At 47.8% G+C, this 25,106-nt stretch overlaps 1 protein-coding gene across 9 annotated transcripts in view; it reads right to left on the bottom strand.

Annotated features, from left to right (window-relative positions):
* The window catches only part of FBXL2 (F-box and leucine rich repeat protein 2), a 111,166-nt gene that overhangs the window by 6,483 nt on the left and 79,577 nt on the right, over positions 1 to 25,106 (bottom strand). For 4 of the 9 annotated variants that reach the window (XM_059879866.1, XM_024983026.2, XM_059879864.1 and 1 more), the window contains 10 exons: positions 9,747 to 9,815; positions 9,552 to 9,666; positions 9,211 to 9,337; positions 9,032 to 9,106; positions 7,711 to 7,841; positions 7,119 to 7,179; positions 6,430 to 6,474; positions 5,843 to 5,899; positions 1,784 to 1,996; positions 18 to 915 (listed from right to left, as the gene is read on the bottom strand). In XM_059879866.1, coding sequence (XP_059735849.1) covers positions 808 to 915; positions 1,784 to 1,996; positions 5,843 to 5,899; positions 6,430 to 6,474; positions 7,119 to 7,179; positions 7,711 to 7,841; positions 9,032 to 9,106; positions 9,211 to 9,337; positions 9,552 to 9,666; positions 9,747 to 9,771 — 957 coding nt within the window. In that variant the 5' untranslated portion in view covers positions 9,772 to 9,815 and the 3' untranslated portion in view covers positions 18 to 807. 9 annotated transcript variants of the gene reach the window in all.

Genomic DNA, 25,106 nt, shown 5'->3' with positions numbered 1-25,106 from the left:
AAAAAAAATCACACCCATTCTACATGCATCCATTATTTTTAATTGATTATAGATAACTTGAGCCCTAAATTCTTTTTAAGGCCCCCCAAATTCTGTGAGAGATGACAGGATTAGCTCTTTAACAAAAACACATTCTGTGCTCCAGAGCGTACGATTTGTAATCAGGCAGCACGAAGTCTGAGTTGCTTTCGTTGTTGCTGGTCCCCGAGAGGACCTAGGGTGAGTTGACAGAAAGGTAGAGACCCTGCTCCACCCTTTCTAGAGTCCTCATTCTTTGGTGTCTCATGGAAACCTATTACCTTGCCTTCCAAGTAAGTCTCCAAATAGAAAACTGTCAGGCATTGTGAATTTGCAATATGGTTACTTCAATAAAGTTGCTACTTTAACCTTCAAAGTGGAAAAGTCCTGCTAATCAAAATGAATAAAAGGAGGTCATTGGCTTCAGTATCAGGTAGAAAATCAGCTTATTTTTCTGCTCAATTTGTGCTAACACTGATGGTCTGTTGAGGAATGCTGGCAAAGCCGAGGGTGGGAATGTTGTGCCTAGGGCAGCACCGCCTCCTGAGATCCAGGTTTCCTGCGGTCCTGGCTGCACTAAGACCACCCCTGCTTTGTTAGCTGACACAAAGCTTTGAACTGATTGCATCACAGCAGAACAAAGGTAAAAACGATCACCAGAGTTACCGCAGTCCCTGCTCAAGTCTTTTACCTGTAAACGCCTTTCTCACCGGAGAATCAAGAGAGCCAGAGACGGTGGAGAGCGACACACCGAGTGCCCGGCAGGGCGGCGCGGCCCGCGGGCGGCCGTCAGAGGATGACGCAGCACCTGCAGAGCCGCGGCCCGCCGCCGCCCGCGGCCGTGGGCGGGGTGACGGGAGCGAAGTAGGCGTGGACTCGGACGTGAGGGAGCTGCGCCTGAAAGCGGAGGGGCACGCCGGCTTCAGACCTGTGGGCAGGGGGGGAGCTACCCGCGTGACCCCAGGAAAGCCCGCAGCGCCCCACGTGGAACTCGTTCATCCTACCGTTCGGCAAATCGTCTCAACAGAATTTGGGGTGTGCGCTAAAGCTGCTCCTGTTTCGCACCCCCCTCCCCCGAAAACAGCACCTTCTGAAGCTAAGAGGCGGTCCCCGTCCCTGGGTGCAAACCAAGTGGTGATGGGTTACACCGAGGCCTGCTTGGGGTCTACGTGCAGAGCTGCCTGAGCTTCTAAGCATATTCAAGAGCAAGGGCAGCGCAGGTGGGCTACGCGGGGAAGCGACGCCGCCACTACTAAGGCTCTCTACCTGGGAATTAGCAAAGGTCAAGCCTACTGACAGTGCCTTTGGTTCTTCTGCCCAGACCCATTCTAGAAGCTGAATCTTCCAGGGTGGATGCTAATATAAGGAGATTCTGAGAAGTCTAAGGAGGTAGTTCTGAGAAGGCAATGGCACCCCACTCCAGTACTCTTGCCTGGAAAATCCCAAATCCATGGACGGAGGAGCCTGGAAGGCTGCAGTCCACGGGGTCGCTGAGGGTCGAACACGACTGAGCGACTTCACTTTCACTTTTCACTTTCACGCACTGGAGAAGGAAATGGCAACCCACTCCAGTGTTCTTGCCTGGAGAACCGGTGGGCTGCCGTCTATGGGGTCGCACAGAGTCTGACACGACTGAAGTGACTTAGCAAGTAAGGAGGTAGTTGGCATAACTCGGCCCCAGGCAGAACGGAGGAAACGGAGGCTGACTCTCCGTGCCTGCTGTCGCCTGAACAGCTCTGCCGGCGAGGCGGCTGTCCCCGCTTACCCGCATGCGCTTGATGCCTGCTCGGGTGACCTGCTGGCAGTCATAGAGCTCCAGGCGCTCCAGGCCACGGCAGTGCTCCAGGTGCTCCAGGGCCACATCAGTGATGAGCAGGCAGTTGTCCAGCTCCAGCACCCGCAGCCTCTCGTGGCCACAGGGGCTGTTGCTCAGGTGCAGGATGCCGTCATCCGTGATGAGCTCACAGTGGGACAGACTCTGGAAGGAGGGGAGGGGCGGTGTCTGCAGGAACCACGGCTCGGAGGAGGGAGGCTGGGCCTGGGGGCAGCGGCCTCTCTCATCGTCCCCCCCGGGGTAGGGATGGAACCGACACTGCAGGGGACGGTCCGCGCCGAGAGGACCCTGAACTCACCTCTTCCCGCAAACAGCGAGTCTACAGCTACACAGGGACCAGCTGCCTCCGGAAAAAAACACAAAAACCAGCTGGCCAACTTCTCCACGTTGGGCAGAGGAGAGGAGCCGGTGCAAGTGGGCAGAGGAGGCCACGGCCTGTCATGAACCGCCCCCCTGAGGGCAGAGACCCCCATCAGGAGGGAACTCTAAACCTGGCATTTCTCACTGAACCCCACACGGGGCACCAGCGTCTCCAGAGGCAGGTTTCACAGCTGCCTGGGGCCCCTGTCTTTGTATATGGGACGCTCCTTGCTCACCTGACCCTGATGGCCAAAGGGGGCTTGTATTCCCGGGTCTCATGGACTTTTAACATGAGAAGAGATTCTTGGCAGACTACCACCCCCAGGCACTCTACAGGCAGCAGGCTGAAACAGCCGGTCTTTCTGGCAAGAGGCCTGTGTGCTTGCCGGGGAGCTGATGGGGCAGCCTTCAGGTTAGGTGCCGTCAAGAAGCCCCCACACGTGCTCCCAGCCAAGGCAGGCAGATGCGCTCGCCCTCTGCTGGGCCCCCAGAGAGGCGTCCACACCCTCCTCTGGCAAAGTACCAGAGGCCACAGAGCTGAAGAACAGCCCTGAACTGAAAACCACGGCAGAGGGTTTCAGAGCAGACTGGATGAAGCAGATAAAAGGACCAGAGACTTGAAAAACTGGTAGTGAAAATCACCCAATCAGAGCAGCAGAAAGGGAAAAAATAAAGACAGTCTAACAGACTTACAGGACAGCATCAAGTGGACTAACATTTTCATTATAAGGGATTATCATTAAAATGTGAAAAGTTAAAGAATCTTAAAAGCAGCAAGAGAAAAACAACTTGTTATGTGCAAGGGAATTCCCATAAGACTACCGGCAGATTTTTCCGGAGAAATTCTGCAGGCAGGCCTGAATGGAGGGGCGCAATATAAGTGCTGAAAGAAGGGGGTAAAAAATTCCAACCAAGACTACCAGCAAGGTTATCACTTGGAATTGGGGGAGAGGTGGGAATTCCCTGGTGGTCTACTGACTAGGACTCAGGGCTTTCACTGCCAGGGCCCACGTTCCATCCCTGGCTGGGGAACTAAGATACTCGGAGCCACGCAGCGCAGCATGCGCCACACACACGAGCCGCCTTACAGGAAGTGTTCAAGGGACTCTGTTAAGCTAAAAAGGGCACTAATTATAACAACATATATGAAAGCATAAATCTCACTGGTAAAGGCTGTAATAAATCAGGGTAGAAGCTAAACCACTGTAGTGTCCACAAAGGAACACAGTGTTTATTGGCTAGAATTCTTTATTCTTTAATAGCTAAAATTCTTGGATAGCTTCTAGGAGCAATGAGCTGCACTGATATTTTTTAAAAGCCCAAAAAACTGGCTCTGATACTAAGTGGAAGCCAGCCTCCCAGTGTCACTGAAACCACTGACGGATATCCTGCAGGCTGCAAACCCAAGGACCAAGGAGGCGCCTTAACCTCTGCACAAGCTCCCTGCGCTCCTCTGGGCTCTTCTGAATCTGGAGTCCCCTTGTTTGCTTCAGTTTCCCTTTCAGATAGCCTTCTAGACTCAGGGTTTTTGAGAGGACAAGGCCCATCCTTGTCACAGAGCAGTTCCTTGAGGGGAAGAGGGGGGTGTGTACACACACTTGCCTCATTCATATGAAAAATGAACAGGACAGCTGGGACTGAAGTGCAGCAGATGAGGTGTGAGCGCCACCTGCTAGGGGCCACTCCCCTCACAGCTTCCTGCTTGCACAGCTTTAGTGAAAGATAAACACGTTTCACAATTCTGGACCCTGCCTCTCAGCTTCGGGGCTGGGGGAGGGCCCCCTGGGGAGGCAGCAGAGCCCTTCCCCAGGGAGGCAGGCACCGGCTTCGTGTCCACCACCACCCACGATGCCGCTCACCCTTGGCTCCACCTGGGCCCAGAGGCATGGCTACCGTGTCCGCCCTCAGAGTGGGGAAGGCCCTGGGGCCTCCCTCAGAGGGACCCAGACCCGCCCTCAGAGTGGGGAAGGCCCTGGAGCTCCCTCAGAGGGACCCAGACCCGCCCTCAGAGTGGGGAAGGCCCTGGAGCTCCCTCAGAGGGACCCAGACCCGCCCTCAGAGTGGGGAAGGCCCTGGAGCTCCCTCAGAGGGACCCAGACCCGCCCTCAGAGTGGGGAAGGCCCTGGAGCCTCCCTCAGAGGGACCCAGACCCGCCCTCAGCGTGGGGAAGGCCCTGGAGCCTCCCTCAGAGGGACCCAGACCCGCCCTCAGAGTGGGGAAGGCCCTGGAGCCTCCCTCAGAGGGACCCAGACACAGCCTGCCCAGCAGCTTCTGGGTTAGGGTAAAGCCACTCCCCTGACCCTGTCACTCTCCAGAGCCTAGGGCAAGGTCTGGCTCGGGCGCCCCTCCCACAAGACACACTGGCTAAATCTGGATTTCGGCTCACCTGTCTCCCTGCTCTTCTAATAATCCTCCATGCTTTTTTCTCTTTTTCTTTACTTGAGGCCCTTATTTGGGGTTTTCTTAGAGTGTCTCTTAAGTCCTCTTTCTGGGGGTTGCTTGTATGAGTACAGGGGAAAACAGAAGATTTCCGTCACTGGAACCACCGCTGGGGACAGCAGTCTTTGAATAACATTTCCTGCTGGAGTGCACCCCGCGCTCCAGGAGCTGGGGAGCTGGTGGGAGTCCAAGACCAGGGTATCTCAGGGTCAGGGAAAGGCAGAGAGCGAGCCTCTGGGCAACCGAGGGGAAGGAGGTTAAACCAGAACAAAGCCCGGGACTCCTGACCTTCCTCACACCTCGGGGACAAGGGGTGGAGAAATCCCATCTGAGGAGCAGGTTCTGTCAATTAGAAACCGGATCACAACCAATTGGGAGTGAAGACACGAGAAGTGCAAAATCGTTGGCAGATACAGTACAGGGAAACCGTTTCGTGGAAAATCTGGAAACAGGTAGGTCCTGACTAGCTCTGAAATCTGACCCCAAACTCCAAAAGACAGTCCCAGAGCTGTCCAAAGCCTAGCACGCTTGTGCCTGAGGGAGAAGGACCCAGGAGAAATGTGGAAATAAGGGGAACTGGGGGCGAGGGGGGAGTAACTCAGGCCAGATGGCGCTTTGATGATGCTATAAAACCCTGCTGACATCCCAGGACAGTGGGCAGACCAGAGCCCAGGGAAGCCTCACCATCTGGGCAGCTCTGCAAATGGCACGTTTCTGAAGCACTCCACACCTCAGCTTCCTTGCTGGTAAAATGGGGTGTCCATGGTGCCCGCCTGGCAGGGCTGTTGGGATCGAGTCTGGGTATCTGGGGGAGCAGGCGGCCAAGTTCACACAGCGGGTGGAACACGTGTGCGAGGCCCGCGTGCCCGAGTGCAGCTCTCCTCACCGCTCATTCTGGACCTTTCGGTATACTCACTAATCCCCCCTCCGCAGAGACACATGACCTTTTCACTCGACAGGTTGACCGTGAATTTGTGTAAGGACCTGGGTCCCTGTATTAGGTTCACATCCAAAAACGAAAACAGTAACACGTAGATTCTCTACCTCCCAAGTCAGCCCAACTAACAGACCCCTGAAACCAAGGATGATGGACGATACCCTTCCAGACAGGAGGTTCCTGCGGTAGTGGGGCAGGGTGGCGGGGCATCTCTCATCCCTGAGAGGTAAGTCCACCACCAAGAGCTGACTCACCAGGGCTTGCAGCTTAGGACAGTGAATGGAGAGCTGGGTGAGCGTGCGGTCGGTTATCTGCAGAGAAACATGCTGTGTCAGTGTGGCTTCCACACCAGAGCGTACCACCTAACCCCGTTTCTGAACACAAGAACCAAACGGTGCAAAAGAGAATTAAAAACCCACGTCAAGCACACGCGGGCTGGGAGCTCTCTCCTCACCAGCAACCTCAAATCTGCTTACTCCCCGGGTTGCGAAGCTGTTCGGTCTTTACCCTGGACCCCCACAGGGTGCAAGGCACAAAGTGGGAGTGGGGCAGGGGGCCCAGGATTCTTCTCTGTGCAGTCGCCTCATCACTCGGCATGCAAGCTTTTTTCTCCCAGAAGTTATGTGGAAATGAGGGTTTCTTTTTTTTTTTTAAGTTTGGCAAAAGATGGTACTATCTTGAACTCAGCTCTGATGACTGAGAACAGCCCAGAGCGTACGCCTCGCCCTGACACCCGTGCTGGGCCAAGGAGGCTCCAGACCAGAGCGTGCCAGCACCTCCGGTTACACCTGTCTGTCCGTGGCTGCAGGGCGCCCTGCAGGGCTGTCAGGGGTGCACTCACCAGTATGCATTCTTCAAGATCCATTTTCTCCAGGTCGTGGCAATTCTGTAAGAGTTCACGAGAACCCATGAGACATCCCCTGCTCCCACAGTGACCCAGTGAGCCGGAGCATCTGAGCAGGCGCCCTTGGAATCACAGTCACGTGGAAGTGGGCACTGGGGGCGGCCACGTGTCCTTCTCTCGTCTACACCTTCCCGGGGTCTTGCAGGTCCCAGCGTGTAGATTTTAGCCACTGAGGGGTTTCTGGGAGGATACGGGGTGGGGCGCTCACCACAGGGTGGCTGGTGGGGGATGCGATAGGAGGCAGAGTCACAGCAACCCCAGGAGGACAGCGGCTCTGGGCAGCAGGGGGGTGTGGAGAGGGGGGCAGAGGCAGAGCCCGGCACAGCTGAGGGATGCTGCTGAGACGAGAGTCGGGGTCTGTGAGGAAGGGCTCTCCTGCAGGGAGGAGGCTGCTTCCACTGTGGCCCCGCCTGACAAAGTGAGACTGAGGGCCAGGCCCCCACTCCTGGTATAGAACCCCCCAGCTCCCGGGCCCAAGGGAGAAAATATAGAACGCACCCCCCAGCCCCACGAGGACTCTATTCTACTTGGGGCCTGTCATTGCTGAAGGCCATTTTTTGCACACTCCGAGTTGCTCTGGAGGGAGGTGGCTGAGAGGCTGGTTGGTTTGGAAACACCTGTCTTACCCGAGCTAGAAGCGTAAAGCCCGCATCAGTCAGATGGGAACATCGGGCGGCCTCCAAGATCCTGGGGTGCGGAGTGCGGGGGAGACACAGGAGCAGCGGGTTAACCACGCAAAAGGAGAGCCTGCTTTACAGTGCTGAGTTTACTCCACTCTTTGACACAGAACTGAGGCTCAGGGAGTCCCACTCCAAACAGGGCAGTAAATACAGGGATCTTCCCACAATACCAGCACACGACTGCTCTTGTTTTTCGCTATTATTCCAGTATGTATTGACTTGTAAACAATTAAAATGTATTTTCACTGCCCCTCTGCTCACACAGATCACTCACATGTCAAAGTAATGGCAGGACGAGGCCAAACGGGTGGGCCCCTGAGTGATGCCCATCAGGAAATGCAGACTCAGGTGCCCTGGGGATGGACAGAGTGACGCCCTCCAGACAGCCCCAAAGGAGCCAGTGCACGCTCCGTCCCGTCCCAGCTCATCTGACAGAAGCCACCGACTCAACCGCTGCCTCCAGGCCTCCTATTCCACCGGCTGCGAGAAGCCCCCCGCCCGCCCCCTGCTAGGCCCCAGGCCCTCAGAGTGCACTCACTGGAGTCTGGGGCAGTTCAAGGCCAGGGCTGTCAGGGAGGCGTCAGTGAGGCTGCCGCAGCCGGACAGGCAGAGCGCCTGCAGCCGCGGGCAGCCCCGGCACAGCTGCACCACGCCGTCGTCCGTGACGCGCTGCGGAGCCAAGCGCACTGTCAGAGGCCCGGGGCGCCACGCGGAGCCTCCCGCCCGCCGACTGCCCGGGGTTACCCGCGACTTAACGTTCATCCTGACAGTGTAACCAAAACAAGGTTAAGTACAGGGAAGACAGGTATTTATGTTCCCTCTGCACAGCTTTAAAATATTCAGGCATTACAAACAGTAAAATTTTAAAATTCCACTTCCTACTCAGAGTCTTTTTCCAGGAAAAATTCATAAACTTGTGTTAAAAATCAGATTTAACAAACAGCTCATGAGATTTGCCTGGTTAAGTAACATTAATTTTTGGTTGGATTTCTACAGATTATTGCTAATTAAAAGATATCTATTGTATAAATCATATATGTGTATATTTATAATATTTCCTGAAATGGTTTAGTAAATCACTAAATTATTGATAAATGGCTTAAATTCTACGAATTTAGCTATAAAGATTGAATGTCTTTATTTAAATACACTAGTTTCTGTAACTATAAACATGTACGTTTATGTCAGACTTCAGTCCCCTACCAGTGCCATCCTACATGCGATTCAAGGTCCTGTTTCTGAATGGCGCTGTCTCCTAAGGTCAGTATTTCCTCATAAGATAGTTTCTGGTTTATCTCCCATCACTAGGGACTTAAAAGATTTATGATTCACTCACTAAATGCCAAATACAAGGGATTTCATTTAATTTTCTCAAAAATGACATTCTCCTTGAGAAACCCAGCTGGCTGCAGCAAGCATCTTCTTCAATGCTCAATTATTGACAACAGTGAAAAAACCAATCATCTTTCACAGGCTGATCATGCACTGATGCAAATCACACCTCACCCTTTATTCTTCATACCTGTTACTTCCTTTTATGCACTGAGGCACCATGAGAGGTGCCATCACTCCCAGCTTATAAGCAAAGATATAACACTGAGACCTCCCCAGAACTGCTCAGGTTAGTGACTCGTTCATGGCATCCTTGATACCTTCAAATAAATCAAGACTCTCATCTCTGCTATTTTTAGGGGAAATGTTCATGGCTCTGCATTGGCCTTTCTGTTTAGGTTCCTGTTCTTTCATCTGTGGGAAGCGGTGGGTCACAGAAGGACTTGAGATGTGAGCTAAGGGAGTGGCGACCCCTCAACCCCCAAACCTGCCCTGGAGGAAGCTCGAGGGAAAGGCATGCTACTCACGGAGCAGGACTGCAGGTTGAGGCTCACGAGCTCATGGCAGTAATTCTGAATGTGCTTCAGAGCTTCGTCTTCTAGCTGCGATAGCGGAGAACACAGAAGAGGTGGAGCCAGCTGGGGGACAGGGGGCCCCGGCTCCCCAGTGACGCGCGCGCAGACAAGCCGGGCGTGCGGACGGGTACCTGCGTACAGCCCCTCAGCAGCAGGGCCCTCAGGCCACGGCAGCCGCGCACCAGCGCCTCGACGCCGTCCTTGGTGATCTGGTCGCACCACGACAGGTTGAGGTACTCCAGGTGCCGGCAGCCCTCGCTGGGAGATCAGGAAACAGCCGCGCCTGTGCAGTCCATCCCACGGAGAGCGCAGGCACATCTCTGAGCTCAGAGACCCACAACCAGTTCCCGGGAGAGACCTCCCGACCTGAGCCGCCCACTTCCTGCCGCAGGGGGACCGAAGGAAGGTTTCAAACACCCGGATGCTCGAGCCTTGGGTATTGCTCGTGACCGCCACTGACAGGCACTCTTACCTGATCCCCTTTAAGGAGCTGTTTGTAATGGACACGCAGGAGGTCAGATCCAGATGTTTCAGTTTGGAACAGAATCGGCTAAGGCTGTAACACGTGCTGAAAAAGGACAGGCGGGCTAAAGGTATTTTCAACCACCTTTCCCTCCCCTCACTCTCCCAGGGTCTATCAGTCACCAAAGTGATTTCTGGTACTTACCTGTCAGTGATCTTTGTGCACCCATTGAGGTTTAAATGTTCAATGTTTCGGCAGTTCTGTGCAAAGGTCCTAAAATGAGAAAACATTTCTAAAACTCCCTGCAAGTTGCGAGGCAGCCACCAGAGGGCATGTGGAACCATTCACATTGAGAACAACGCTCTTCAAAAGCTTAATTTATGGTGGATCTACTCTCTTAAGTTTCTAAGTGTATAATATGTAACTGTTGACCGCAGCTACCAGTGTCCTTCGAATTCTGACCATCACAGGAAACAGCTGAGTTCCTGTCGTCGCAGAAGTCTGCTGGTGGATCGAGGCAGACTGCTTGGGAGTCTGCTATTTCCAAGAAGTTCCCAAGTAATGCCAGTGCTGCTGCTCTGGGGACACCACTTGGAGAAGCAAAGCCCTAGATAGACTGCGTATCAGCTGAAACGCTCCTTCACTCAGCCTCTGGCAGCTGTCTGAGAGCAGAGGTCGGGCTCCCAGCTCTCATCTACAGAGAAATCAGCCGGCAGCAACAGAAGGGGTCAAGTCCCTCCTGTGCTGTGCTGTGCTGGCCCTTCACGGGCCCTTCGGGAGGAACCATCTCTGGCCACTGACAGGGCCAGTAATGGATCAGTATCAAGGCCCATCCTTTACTGGTGAGGACACCGAGTCATGAAGGGTGATGCCCTCAATGATTTGGGCTTGGCAGCATGGCCAGAAGCAACACCCCTAACTCGCCACTTACTCCTTAACATATACAGCAAGGACTTGCTTAGGTCATCTGCATTTCCTTGAAATATGGCTTCGGTGTACCTTACAGGCTTGAGTCCTGATGCTTCCATGTAGTACCCAAAGGTCTCCAAAACCTGGCCTCAAACCACGCATCAATCTTACCTGCTCTTTCTGCTCTGCGGTGGTGTAGGTAAAGGGAACCCAGCTGGAGCCTAGTGGACTCCCTGATCTGAGTGTATGGAGTCAAATATCTGACCATGGCTGTCAGAGTGATCAGAGAAGAGTATGGGAATGGGGAGGACTCCAGAGATCTGCAAAGGGTTCCCTCAAGAATTCAGCAGAGTACTAGTCAGCAGCGTGTGCAAATCACCCCAAACCAGGGAAGGACTCAATGAGAAGCATTAAGGGGACAAAGCCAGAGCTCACCCAGGGTGAGTAAGAGTACCCATGCCCATGGGACAAGAGTGAAAATGCATCACGCGTGGGGCACCGCACAGAGTACTGAGAAGCGTCGTGCTTCGGAAGAGCAGTACAACCGTCCCTAGACTAACCACTGCTTCGGTCCAACCTATTAAAAACAAACAAAAAAAGATCTCCTAGTTCAAAGGAACTATGTCCAAGTAATTCAACTACATCTCAGAACAAAACTCAAGTACATTTATCAGAATACAAAAATACTCTGTACCCTAAATAATATTCACAATGTCTAGCATTGAACAAAAAATTACCATCCATTCAAATAAGAAGGAAAATATATCCATAATGAAGAGAAAATTCAATCTAGTAAGGCCATCCAGAACTGACACAGATGCTAGACACAGCGAGGGGTGCCGTGCTAAGCTGCGTCCTGCTCGTACAACCCCATGGGCTGTAGCCCACCAGGCTCCTCTGTCCATGGGATTCTCTTGTCTGGATTCTCCAGGCAAGAATGCTATAGAATACTTAGATCCTCCAGAGGACCTTCCCACCCCAGGGATCAAACCTGCATGTCTTTCACCTTTCCTGCCGGGGCAGGCAGGTCCTTTACCACTGCAGTGCACCACCCGGGAAGCCCAGAAACAGCGGACAAAGGCGGTAAAAGTTACCACAACTGTGTTCTGCACAATACACTTCTATGAAGCTGCAGTGAAGATGTTAATTAAACATCTCATGTCTATTAAGCATGTTACACAGAGACAGGAAAGACATAAAGATACAAATTAAACTTTTAATAGGAAAACCACTATGACTGAGATGAAAATGTACAAATGGGATTAACAGTAGATTGAGAGTGAAAGAGGAGAGTGAAAAAGTTGGCTTAAAGCTCAACATTCAGGAAACGAAGATCATGGCATCCGGTCCCATCACTTCATGGGAAATAGATGGGGAAACAGTGGAAACAGTGTCAGACTTTATTTTGGGGGGCTCCAAAATCACTGCAGATGGTGACTGCAGCCATGAAATTAAAAGACGCTTACTCCTTGGAAGAAAAGTTATGACCAAACTAGATAGCATATTCAAAAGCAGAGACATTATTTTGCCAACAAAGGTCCATCAAGTCAAGGCTATGGTTTTTCCAGTGGTCATGTATGGATGTCAGAGTTGGACTGTGAAGAAAGCTGAGCACCGAAGAATTGATGCTTTTGAACTGTGGTGTTGGAGAAGACTCTTGAGAGTCCCTTGGACTGCAAGGAGATCCAACCAGTCTATTCTGAAGAAGATCAGCCCTGGGATTTCTTTGGAAGGAATGATACTAAAGCTGAAACTCCAGTACTTTGGCCACCTCATGCGAAGAGTTGACTCATTGGAAAAGACTCTGATGCTGGGAGGGATTGGGGGCAGGAGGAGAAGGGGACGACAGAGGATGAGATGGCTGGATGGCATCACTGACTCGATGGACGTGAGTCTGAGTGAACTCTGGGAGTTGGTGATGGACAGGGAGGCCTGGCGTGCTGCGATTCATGGGGTTGCAAAGAGTCGGACACGACTGAGCAACTGAACTGAACTGAGACACTGTGGAAGAAAAGATTAGTGAATTTAAAGCACATAGCAACAGAAAGTATCTAAAAAGAAACATGGAAAGAAGAGAGAAATAGAACAGAGCATGAAAGAACCGTGGGACAGCTTCAAGCAACCTAATGAACATGCGGCTGGAGTCCCTAAAGAACAAGAGCTTGTGTGGGGCAGGACAATCAGAAGGAGTGATGGCCAAAAGTTTCATGAAAATTATAAACTTACAAATCCTACAAATCCTGGAGAAGGGAACAGCTACCCACTCCAGTATTCTTGCCTGGAGATCACCATGGACAGAGGAGCTCGGCGGGTGGGCTTGCCAAGAGTCCATGAGGTCCATGGGGTCACAAAGAGTCGGACATGACTACGCACAGCACAGCTAGGCTGACCAGGAATAAAAAGACAAATATTACAACTATCAGAGAAATTTACTCATCTTTACTCTTTAAAAATTGGTATTAATGTTAATAAAAATTCAAAGAATATATATATATATTGCAATAGACACTGAAAATCATTGTGATTTTTATTAGATATAGCAATTACTTTCATATAGTAAAAAAAAAAAGTAAATTACCGAAATCAGAAACAAAGAACTATCACTACAGATTTTAGATATTAAAATGATAGCAAGAGGGTATTATTCACAACTTTTTGCAAAAACTTCAAGCACTTAGGCGAAATGGACAAAATATTTGAAAGGCAAAAACTATACCAAAACTAACTCAAGAAGGAATAAAAAACTGGAAAAGTTCTATATATATTAAAGAAATAGAATTTATAGTTAAAACCCTTCCATAAAAAACAAGCAGGCGCAGCAGGCCTCAATGGTGAATTATATCAAACCAAGTAAGGTAAAACAACACAAATTCTACATAAACTTTTCAAGAAAGATGGAGAGGAGAAAACAGATTTCAATTCATTCTGTAAGGCTATAATTAAAATTATAATGATCACAACCTGATAATTAAACCAGACAAAAACATCACAAGAAAACCACAGAACAACATCCTTCACAAATATAAGAAAAAATTTAACAGAATTTCAGCAAATAGGATCCAACAACGTGTAAAAATGCAGTATAGGACAACTCAACAAGGACCTGTCTGAAGGGTGGAAGGCTGGTTTAACATTCGAAAACCAACCGACGTAAGAAAAGGGGGTCAAGACGGCGAAGGAGGAGGACATGGCGCTCACCCTGCCATGAACACACCAAAAATGCATCTACGTGAGGAGTAACTCACAGGAAACTGAACCACACAACGAAAGCTACAAGAAAAGTATCCACAGAACTGGGAAGGACAAAAAAGGCAGGTGGGGCGACCAGGTTTGTGAGGACGAGAAGGTCCGCGCGGTTGGACCCCTTGCCCCGGGGAGGGAGCAAGCTGCCTCACAATTAGCAACCCAGGCCTGGGGTCCCGCCCCAGGAGACAAGCCCACCTGCCTGCGGGGAATCCCAGAGGGAGACAGAGGCTGGAGAAGCCTAGGCTGTATCCGTGAGGAGCGTGCCAACCATCAGGGCAGAGGGCCTCACATGGGTGGCTGCTGCCTCAGGCACTTCCCAGTCTGAAGGGGCAAACACCCCAGCCCTGCCCACTGCACAGCCCGGTGGAGACGCGGGTCTAGCTAAAGACTGGGTCGGGCTAGTCACACACACACCTGGAGTGGGATCCAGGCGGAGTCACGGAACCCACGGTCAGCATTCACAGCAGGCGCGGGTCTAGCTGGGGAGCACTTAGCGCAGCACCCAAGTGCTGACCCCAGGAGACAGGCCCTGGGCGGCAGTTCACAGCAAGCATTTTCTAGAGCGTTCTGTCTCCACCGGCTCCACACCGCAGCTTACCTCTGGGACAGGCCCTGGGAGAAGACTGCCGAGAGGCAGCCCAGATCTCAGGGGGCAGCCCAGATACCTCAACTCCTGCAGCCACGATGCCGCAGTCCTGAGCCCTAGCCTACCCCTCACCCCAGCCTTGCACTGGATCTGGGACAAACACAACAGAGAAAGCTGTGTGACCCCAGGCTGCCTCAGAGCAGAACCGCCGATGCCTACACAGGTGCACACAGGGCTGCTGTGACCGCAAGCCCCACCTGCTTTCGCGATCAGCTCCTTTGGTGCAGGACACACACTCAGAACAATGGAGCCTGACGGACCAGACCCTCAGAGCCTCCACCTCCACCGCTGGGGAGCAGGCCCTGCCCTCGACAGAGACAATGACGGAGCGAAGAGCAAGTCCCACTGCACGTGGAGCGCAGGCTCCAGACGCTACGCACACCATCACCTCCCTCTAGCAAGGAGACAGCAGACAGCACACTCTGAGCAAAGAGGTGGCTGGCATCCATACCAGAAGCAGCCCTCACACCGAAAACCTCTGGACCTAACAGTTTACACAGATGCTCCCACAGAAAAACAGCCCTTCAGAGCCACAGTGGACAGTTGTTTCTCCTAAATTCACGGAGACAGAGAAAGTTAACTAAAATAAAAAAGCAAAACACTACCAATTAAAACAAGAGAAATCGAACTTCTCTGGTACTGGGAGGTCAGTGGTTAAGAATCTACCTGTCAAAGCAGGGGACAGGGATTCGATCCCTGGTCCACGAAGACTCCCCACGCCACAGGGCAACTGAGCCTGTACGCCAAGCTACTGCGTGAAGGCGCCGCCAACTACTGAAGCCCGCGCACTGGAACAAGAGGAGCCGCGGCCACAAGCCCCTGCACGCTGCAACCAGAGGAGCCACTGCTCCCCACAGCTAGAGAAAGCCTATGTGCAGCAACGCAGACTGAGGACAAGCAAAAGGAAATACAAATAAAAAACAAGAGGCAGGCCCTGACAGAGTATCCACTAGATTCCAAGTTCAAAAAGGAGGTAATAAAAATGACACAGGAATTCAGAAAGATTATTGAGAGAAATGCAAGGTCACTGTAACGAGGAACTAGAAACTATAAAGACAAACCATTCAAAAGCAGACCAAAACCAATGTAGAAACAATGGATGGCACACTAAAGTGAAACAGAAAAATGAATAAGTGATCTGGAAGACAGAACTGAAATCACCCAGACAGAACAGCGGACAAGAAAGACCAACGAAAAGAAACTGAAAGCAACACGTGAGGTTTATGAATGACGATAAAGCACGCCAATCTACACGTACCTGGGACTCCAGAGGAGAAAAGGGAAGGGGCTGAGAATGTATTTTAAGAAATTATGGGTGATGGGATCAAGACGGCGGAGAGACAGGACGTGGAGCTCACCTTCTCCCACACATGCATCAAAAACACTTCTGCATGTGGAACAATCTCACCGGACATCTACTGGATACTGGCAGAAGACCTCTGACTTCCAAAGAGGCAAGAAAATCTCCACACAACTGGGCAGCACACACACAAAAAAGAGAGACAGAGACAAAGGGATCTAGACAGAACTGGCGCCCTTGGGACAGAGCTGTGAAAGAGGGAAGGTTTCCACACACTGGGAAGTCTCCTCCCAGTGGGGAGATCAGCTGGGACAGGCAGGGAGCCTTGGAGGAGAACGCAGGAACCGGTTTGCAGAGGCCACAGCAGAGAAGGCCAGTGCGCCTGGCTCCCTCCAGCCTGAGCCACTCCCGCTGGGGCGGGAGGGGGTGGGTGCTTCGGCCCAGGCGTCAGAGGGCAGGCCTGGGGAGGACTGGGGTTGGCTGGGTGTGGTGAGCCACAGTCGGGGGAGCATTGGAGGAGGCCTGGGCCCTCCAGAGAGGCAGGGCACTGTTGCTGGGGGCACAGGAGGAGAGGGGTGGGCCGCCTGAGGAGCATCCTCTGCAGGAGCTCTCAGGCAGCAGGGCACTGGCAACACGAGTTCCAGGGGTGGGTGTGAGCCGCCCTGCTGCCATCCTGGGCTCCAGAGGCGGGAACAGACCCCTGCTGCTGCAGAGGGTCCCACGACCAGGCGCCAACTCCCACCCGACTTCCTGGGAGCACACGTAACTGCCACCTAGGGTCCCGCAACCAGGAGCCAGCCGCTTTCCCCTGCCTTCCGGGCAAGAGCACGGGCCGTGTTCCCGCACACCCCTCTCCAGGGCTAACAGCCAGCACACACAGAGGAAAGACCGCAAGCACCCAAACTAAAAACAGCCCTCACGCCAACAAACATTAAACCCGTACACGCTAGGCAGGAGCACGCCCACACAAAAACAGCCCTCCAAGACCACAGTTGATAACTGTTTCTCCTAAACTCACAGAAAAAGAGAAATACAAGCAAAATGAAGAAGCGGAGGAGCCACTCCCAGTTAAAAGGCCAAGAGAATTCCCCTGAAGGAACAGTGAAGCGGACCTCTTCAGTCGGACGGACAGACAGTGAGGCCACAACGGAGGTAATGAAATGCTGAAGGGACTGACAAAGCCTACCTACAGAAATGCAGGCTACTGGGAAAAGGAACTAGAAACCAGACGGAGCCAAGAAACATTTACTGGTGAGATGACAGCTGAGCTAAAGGCAACGAAGAGCAGGACGAATAAGGCAGAAGAAAGAATAAGCGATCTGGAAGAAAGAATTATGGAAATTACCCAATCAACACATTAGAGAGCAAATGAAAAAAAAAAGGAATATAAGAGACCTATGGAAGAGTCTGAAGCGTGCCAATATACCTAACAGGGATTACAGAAGGGGAAGAAAGACAAAAAGGGACTGAAAATATATTGAAGAATTAGGGCTGAAAACTTCCCAAAGCTAAAGAAGGAAATATATATCCAGATATAGGAAGCACGGAGGTCTCAAACAGACCCATACCATGACATATTATAATAAAAATGGCAAAAGCTAAAGATAAAAGGGGATTCTAAAGAAGCAAGAGAAAAAGTTCATTACAAGGGAACCCCCATAACGCTATGGGCTGACTTCACCACAGAAACACCGCTGGCCAGAAGGGAAGGGCAAAATATATTCACAGTCTCAAAATACTCTAGCTACCCACCAAGATTATCATTTAGAATAGAAGGAAAAGATATTGAAAGATTTTCTTTAAATAGAAAAGAAGCAAGAAGATATAGAAAGGAGGAAATCATAATCAGAAAGTAAATTACTTAAACTAGCAACACACAGATAAAAAAGAAAAAAAAAAACTGTTTGTGAAACCAACAGTAAATAGAAGGAACAGCAAAAGGATAAACATGAAGATGTAAAACAGGACCCCAAAATCATAAAATACGGGCAAGGAGAGTAAGAAAATGTAGACTCCGTTTTTTTTTGGAATGTGTTTGAGCCTATGTGACTATCAGTCTACAGCAAGCAGATATAAGAAGGTATTAACATACTTCAAAAACCAGGCACCCATGAGTCAAAAACTTACAATAAAGCCACAAAAACCAAAAGGAAAAGAACACAAGCATAAAAAACAAGGAAAACATCACACCACAGAAAGAAGAGTAAAACCAAGGAAAAACAAAGAACAAACTGGAAAACAAGGCTTAATTTGGCAATGAATAATATGTACCAATAATTACCTTAAATGTCAATGGACTGAATACTCCAATCAAAACCCATCGAGTGGCAGACTGGATTTAAAAAAAAAAAAAAGCCTACAATCTGCTGCCAACAAGAGACCCATCTTAGGGCAAAGGACACTCACAGATTGAAAGTGGGGGCATGGAAAAAGATATTCATGCAAATGGAAGTAACAAAAAAGCTGGAGTTACACCATTTATATCAAACAAAATAGACTGTAAAGCAAAACAGAAGGACACAAAATAATGATAAAGAGATCAATACAAGAAGAGGATTTTACACTGGTCAACATACATACATCTAATATAGGAGCACCCAAGTACATAAAGCAAGTATTAATGGACAGAAAGGGGGAAACTGATGGGAATACTATAATAGTAGGAGACTTCAAAACCCCACTGACATCAAGGGACAGATCTTCTAGACAGAAGATCAATAAGGCAACAGAGAACCTAAATGACACAATAGAACAGATAGATTTAATTGATATTTTCAGGATATTATATCCCGAAACTAACAAACAAAAAACACAGAGTACACATTCTTTTCCGGTGCACATGAGACAGTCCCTGGGACTGACCACATACCAGGGCACAAACCTGACCTCAACGCATTTGAGAGTATGGAAATCACGCCGAGCATCTTCTCTGACCACAATGGCACAACACTGTGAATCACCCACAGGTTTCACCGTGACAAAGGGCACAAAACCTGCGACCTTCCTACACGCAAACAGCCAACACACATCCCTGCACCCGCATGTGAGTGCTGGCAGGACCGCTGCCACAGGGCTCAACATTTTAAGAAAAGCTGCAGTGTTCAGTGGGGGAGTTCGCCACCTAGAGTCTGTCCAGTCCCTGCATGGGCGGGGATGGACCAAACAAAAATCTGTGAGATGTAGCAAAAACAGTTCTTAGAGGAAGGTTCATAGTGAAACAGGCATTCCTCAAAAGATGAAAAATCTCTAATAGACAACCTCACCTACCACCTAAAAGAAAAAGAAGAACAAAAAAACCTAAGGTCAGCAGGACAGAAAAAATAAAGATCAGGGAGGAAATAAAGTAGAAATTTTAAAAAACAGCAGGAAAAAAACCAGTAAAACCAAGAGTAGTCTTGCAGACATAAAGGTTTTGAACCTCTCTTTTCAAGGAGAAAGAAAAATGTAAAAATAGATTCCAACTGCATGCCATTCTGTAAATGGCAAAACTATGGAGATAATAAAAAGATCAATGGTTGCCAGGAGTTTGGGAGAGAGGAGACAGAGTGTTTAAGTTTTTATGAGCAGTGAAAATACTTTGAATGACATTATAAGGATGGATGTCCGTCATCATACTTCTGTCTAAAATACAACACCCAACACTATTCACTTCATTAAAGTGAACCCAAAGGAGAATGGTGCACTCTGGTGGGTATGATGGCTCAATACATTTCATTCTTGGTTTAAAAAGAAAAAAAAAAAAGTACCACCCTGTTAATAATGGTTATGCAAGTGAGGGTCAAGGGTATATGGGGAATTTCTGTACCTTTCTGCCAATTTTGTTCTAAACCTAAAACTGCTTAAAAAAAAAAGTCTCAAAAAGAATACTCAGGGTAGACATTTGTGGCAAAATTTTTATTTCACTTTTACATACGCATACATGTTTTATACATTTGTGTTTTTGTTGGACTGATGTAAAATGTATTTTTTTAGACCAAAAATGTTTGCAGGCCACTATAGTTGAATTATACTGGCAAATAAAAGCACAAATTAACCTAAAAAAAAAAGGAAAAGAAATCAACCACAAGAAAAGAAATTGTTAAAAAACCCAACCATTACATGGAGACTAAACAACGCTCTACTAAAAAACCAATGGATCAATGAGGAAACCAAAAGGGAAATTAAAAACACCTTGAGACAAATGACAATGAAAACACAACCATACAAAACTTTATGAGATGTAGCAAAAGCAGTTCTTAGAGCAAAGTTCATAGTGATACAGGCATTCCTCAAAAGATGAAAAATCTCTAATAAACAACCTAACTGACCACCTAAAAGAATCAGAAAAAGAAGAACAAAAAGACCTAACTTCAGGAGAACAGAAATAATAAAGATCAGGGAGGAAATAAAGTAGAGATTTAAAAAACAGCAGGAAAAAAAAAATCAATAAAACCAAGAAGAAATGGACGACTTTCTAGAAACTTACAGCACACCAAAACAGAATCTAAAAGAAATCATCTGAACAGACTCATCACTAGGCGTGAAATAGAATCTGTAATTTTAAAACTCCCTACAAAGAAAAGGGGAAGATCAGATGGCTTCACAGGCGAATTCTACCAAACACACAAAGAACTTACACAACATTTCTTCTTAAATTGTTCCAGAAGATTTAGGAGGAGGGAACTCCAAAGACATGCTCTGAAGCCACATCACCCTGACTGTGGTTGTTTAGCGGATAAATGGTGCCTCTTTGTGACCCCATGGACTGCAGCCTGCTGGGCTCCTCCGTCCATGGGATTTCCCAGGCAAGAATACTGGAGTGAGTTGTCATTTTCTTCTGCAGGGGATCTTCCCAAGCCAGGGATCGAACCCCCATCTCTTACCTTGAGGGCAGATTCTTTACTGCTAAGCTACCAAGGCAAGCCCATCACCCTGCTACCAAAACCAAAGATACCACCATAAAAGAAAATTACAGGAAAATACTGTTGATGAATATAGATGTAAAAATCCTCAACAAAATATTAGCAAACCAATTCAACATATAAAAAAAAAAATCATACGCCATGACCAAGTGGGATTCATCCCAAGTTCATAAGGATGGCTCAACATACACACAAATCAATTAATGTAATACACATCACTAACAAAAGAAAAATAAAAAACCACATGATCATCTCATGAGGAACAAGCATTTGACAAAATTCAACATCCATTCATGATAAAACTTTCACCAAAGTAGGTATACAGGAAATGAATCTCAATATAATAAAAGCTATTTATGACAAACCAACAGCCAATATAATACTCAACAGTAGAAAAGTTGAAAGCCTTCCTGCTAAAATCTGGAACAAGACAAGGATATCCATTCTCACCACTTCTATTCAACATATTAATGGAAGTCCTAGCCTCAGCAATCAGACAAGAGAGAGAAATTAAAGTTTCCAATTTGGAAAGGAAGAGGTAAAATACTACATGCAGATGACAGGATACTACATATAGAAAACTCTATAGACTTAGAGTTGGTCCATAAAGAAGGCTGAGTGCCAAAGAACTGATGCTTTCAAACTGCAGTGCTGCAGAAGACCCTTGAGAAATGGAAGCCATCTCATGTTCTTGGATTGGAAGAATATTGTTAAAATGGCCATACAACCCAAAGCAATCTACAGATTTAATGCAATCACTATCAAATGACCCATGACATTTTTCACAGACCTAGAATAATCTGAAATTTTATATGGAGGAATAAAAGAACCAGAATTGCCAAAGCAGAGCTATAAAATCAAAGTAGGAGGCATAACTCTTCCAGATTCTGGAAACACTACAAAGCCACACCAATGAAGACACCGTGGTACTGGTACAGAAACAGGCATACGGGTCAACGGAACAGAGAGCACAGCAGTAACCCACACACCTGTGGCCAACATCTCCTCCTGCTTCACTGACTATGCCAAAGCCTTTGACTGTGCGGATCACAGCAAACTGTGCACATTTCTTCAAGAGATGGGAATACCAGACCACCTGACCTGCCTCCTGAGAAATCTGTGTGCAGGTCAAGAAGCAACAGTGAGAACTGGACATGGAACAACAGACTGGTTCTAAATAGGAAAAGGAGTACGTTAAGGCTGTATATTGTCACCCTGCTTATTTAACTTATATGCAGAGTACATCATGAGAAACGCTGGGCTGGATGAAGCACAAGCTGGAATCAAGATTGCTGGGAGAAATAGCAATAACCTCAGATATGCAGATGACACCACCCTTATGGCAGAAAGTGAAGAGGAACTAACAAGCCTCTTGATGAAAGTGAAAGAGGAGAGTGAAAAAGTTGGCTTAAAGCTCAACATTCAGAAAACTAAGATCATGGTATCTGGTCCCATCTCTTCATGGCAAATAGATGTAGAAACAGTGGAAACAGTGAGAGACTTTATTTTGGGGGGCTCCAAAATCACTGCAGATGATGACTGCGGCCATGAAATTAAAAGATGCTTGCTCCTTGGAAAAAAGTTATGACCAACCTAGACAGCATATTAAAAAGCAGAGACATTATTTTGCTGACAAAGGTCCGTCTAGTCAAAGCTACAGTTTTTCCAGTAGTCATGCATGGATGTGAGTGTTAGACTATAAGGAAAGCTGAGTGCCAAAGAACTGACGCTTTTGAACTGTGGTGTTGGAGAAGACTCTTGAGAGTCCCTTGGACTGCAAGGAGATCCAACTAGTCCATCCTAAAGGAAACCAGTCTAGAATATTCATTGGAAGGACTGATGCTGAAGCTGAAGCTCCAATACTTTGGCCACCTGATGTGAAGAACTGACTCACTGGAAAAGACCCTGATGCTGGGAAAGATTGAAGGCAGGAGGAGAAGGGGATGACAGAGGATGAGATGGCTGGATAGCATTACTGACTCAATGGACGTTGAGTTTGAGTCAACTCTGGGAGTTGGTGATGGACAAGGAGGCCTGGTGTGGTGCAATCTATGGGGTGGCAAAGAGTCAGACACAACTGAGCAACTAAACTGAACTGCTGGCCAATTAATTTTTGATAAAGGAGGCAAGAATATAAAATGGGTAAAGTCTCCTCAGGGGTGTTGGGTAAGTTTGACAGCTGCATGTAAATCAATGAAGTTAGAACACACACTCTTGCCATGCACAAAAATAAACTCAAAATGGCTTAAAGACATAAACATAAGACATGACACCATAAAAATCCTTTCCAAAAGCACAGGCAAAACATTTTCTGACCTAAATGTTTTTCTCAGGTGAGTCTCCCAAGCCAACAGAAATAAAAACAAAGATAAACAGAACTGAATCAAATGTCCACGTTTTGGCATTGCAAAGAAAGCCATTATTTAAAAATTAAAAAAAAAATGAAAAGAAAACCTAAGAAGTGGGAGAAAATATTTGCAAATGATGTGACCAACAAGGGTTTAATCTCCAAATTATACAAACAGCTCATATAACTCAACAACAAAAAACAAACAACCCAATCAAAAAATGGGCAGAATCTTAATAGACATTTCTCCAAAGAAGACATACAGACGACCAATACCCACATGAAAAGATGCTCAACATCACTAAACATCAGTCAGTTCAGCTGCTCAGTTGTGTCCGACTCTTTGTGACCCCATGAACTGCAGCACACCAGGCTTCCCTGTCCTTCACCAACTCCTGGAGCTTGCTCAAAGTCATGTCCATCCAACCATCTCATCCTCTGTCATCTCCTTCTCCTCCTGCCTTCAATCTTTCCCAGCATCAAGATCTTTTCCAATGAGTCAGTTCTTTGCATCAGGTGGCCAAAGGATTGGAGCTTCAGCATCAGACCTTCCAATGAATATTCAAGACTGATTTCCTTTAGGATGGACTGGTTGGATCTCCTTGCAGTCCAAAGGACTCTCAAGAGTCTTCTCCAACACCACAGTTCAAAAGCATCAATTCTTCGGTGCTCAGCTTTCTTTATGGTCCAACTCTCACATGCATACATGACTACTGGAAAAACTGTAGCTTTGACTAGACAGACCTTTGTCGGCAAAGTAATGTCTCTACTTTTTAATATGCTATCTAGGTTGGTCTTAGCCCTTCTTCCAAGGAGCAAACATCTTTTAATTTCATGGCTGCAGTCACCATCTGCAGTGATTTTGGAGCCCCCCAAAATAAAGTCTCTCACTGTTTCCATTGTTTCCCCATCTATTTGCCATGAAGTGATGGAACTGGATGCCATGATCTTAGTTTTCTGAATGCTGAGTTTCAAGCCAACTTTTTCACTCTCCTCTTTCACTTTCATCAAGAGGCTCTTCAGTTCTTCTTCGTTTTCTGCCATAAGGGTGGTGTCATCTGCATATATGAGGTTATTGATAGTTCTCCTGGCAATCTTGATTCTAGCTTGTGCTTCAACCAGCCTGGCATTTCACATGATGTACTCTGCATATAAGTTAAATAAGCAGGGTGACAATATACAGCTTTGATGTACTCCTTTCCCAATTTGGAATCAGTCTGTTGTTCCTAGTCCAGTTCTAACTGTTGCTTCTTGACCTGCACACAGATTTCTCAGGAGGCAGGTAAGATGGTCTGGTATTCCCATCTCTTGAAGAAATTTCCACAGTTTGTTGTGATCCACACAGTCAAAGGCCTTAGTCAATAAGGCAGAAGTAGATGTTTTTCTGGAACTCTCTTGCTTTTTCTAAGATCCAACAGATGTTGGCAATTTCTTCTTTGGATCACTAACCATCAGAGAAATGCAAATCAGAACTACAACAAGGTACCACCTCACACTGGTCAGAATGGCCGGTATAAACAAAGTCTACAAACAATAAATGCTGGAGAGGGTATGGAGAAAAGGGAATCTACACTGTTGGTGGGAATACAAACTGGCACAATTACTAAAGGAGATGAGTGTGGAGTATGGAGGTTCCTTAAAAAACTAAAAATGGAACTACCATGTGACTCAATAATCCTATTCCCACTCTATGTATGGGAAAACCATAATTTGAAAAGATACATGGACCCCAATGTTCATCACAGTGCTATTTACCATAGCTAAGAAATGGAAGCCACTTAAATGTCCACTGACAATGGAATAAAGACAATGTAGTGTATCTATATAATGAAACGTTACTCAGCCATAAAAAAGAATGAAATAATGCCATTTTCAGCAACATGGATGGACTTATAGATTATCACACTAAGTGAAGTAAGATAGACAGAGAAAGGTAAATATCACATGTGTTCACTCATTTATGGAATCTACCTAAAAAAAAAAAGGATACAAAGGAACTTATTTACAAAACAGAAAGACTCACAGATTTCAAAAACAAAGTTACGGTTACCAAAGGGGAAATGTGGGAGAGAGGGATAAATTAAAAGCTTGGGATTAACACACACACACACTACTATATATAAAATAGATAACCAATAAGAATTACTGTGTAACATGGAATTCTACTCATTAGATGGTGACTGCAGCCATGAAATTAAAAGACGCTTACTCCTTG

This window comes from Bos taurus, chromosome 22 (assembly GCF_002263795.3).
Source record: "Bos taurus isolate L1 Dominette 01449 registration number 42190680 breed Hereford chromosome 22, ARS-UCD2.0, whole genome shotgun sequence".
NCBI classification, from domain to species: Eukaryota; Metazoa; Chordata; class Mammalia; order Artiodactyla; family Bovidae; genus Bos; species Bos taurus.
The sequence above is the reverse complement of the archived record's forward strand: the minus strand, read 5'-3'. Positions and strand labels throughout refer to the sequence as shown.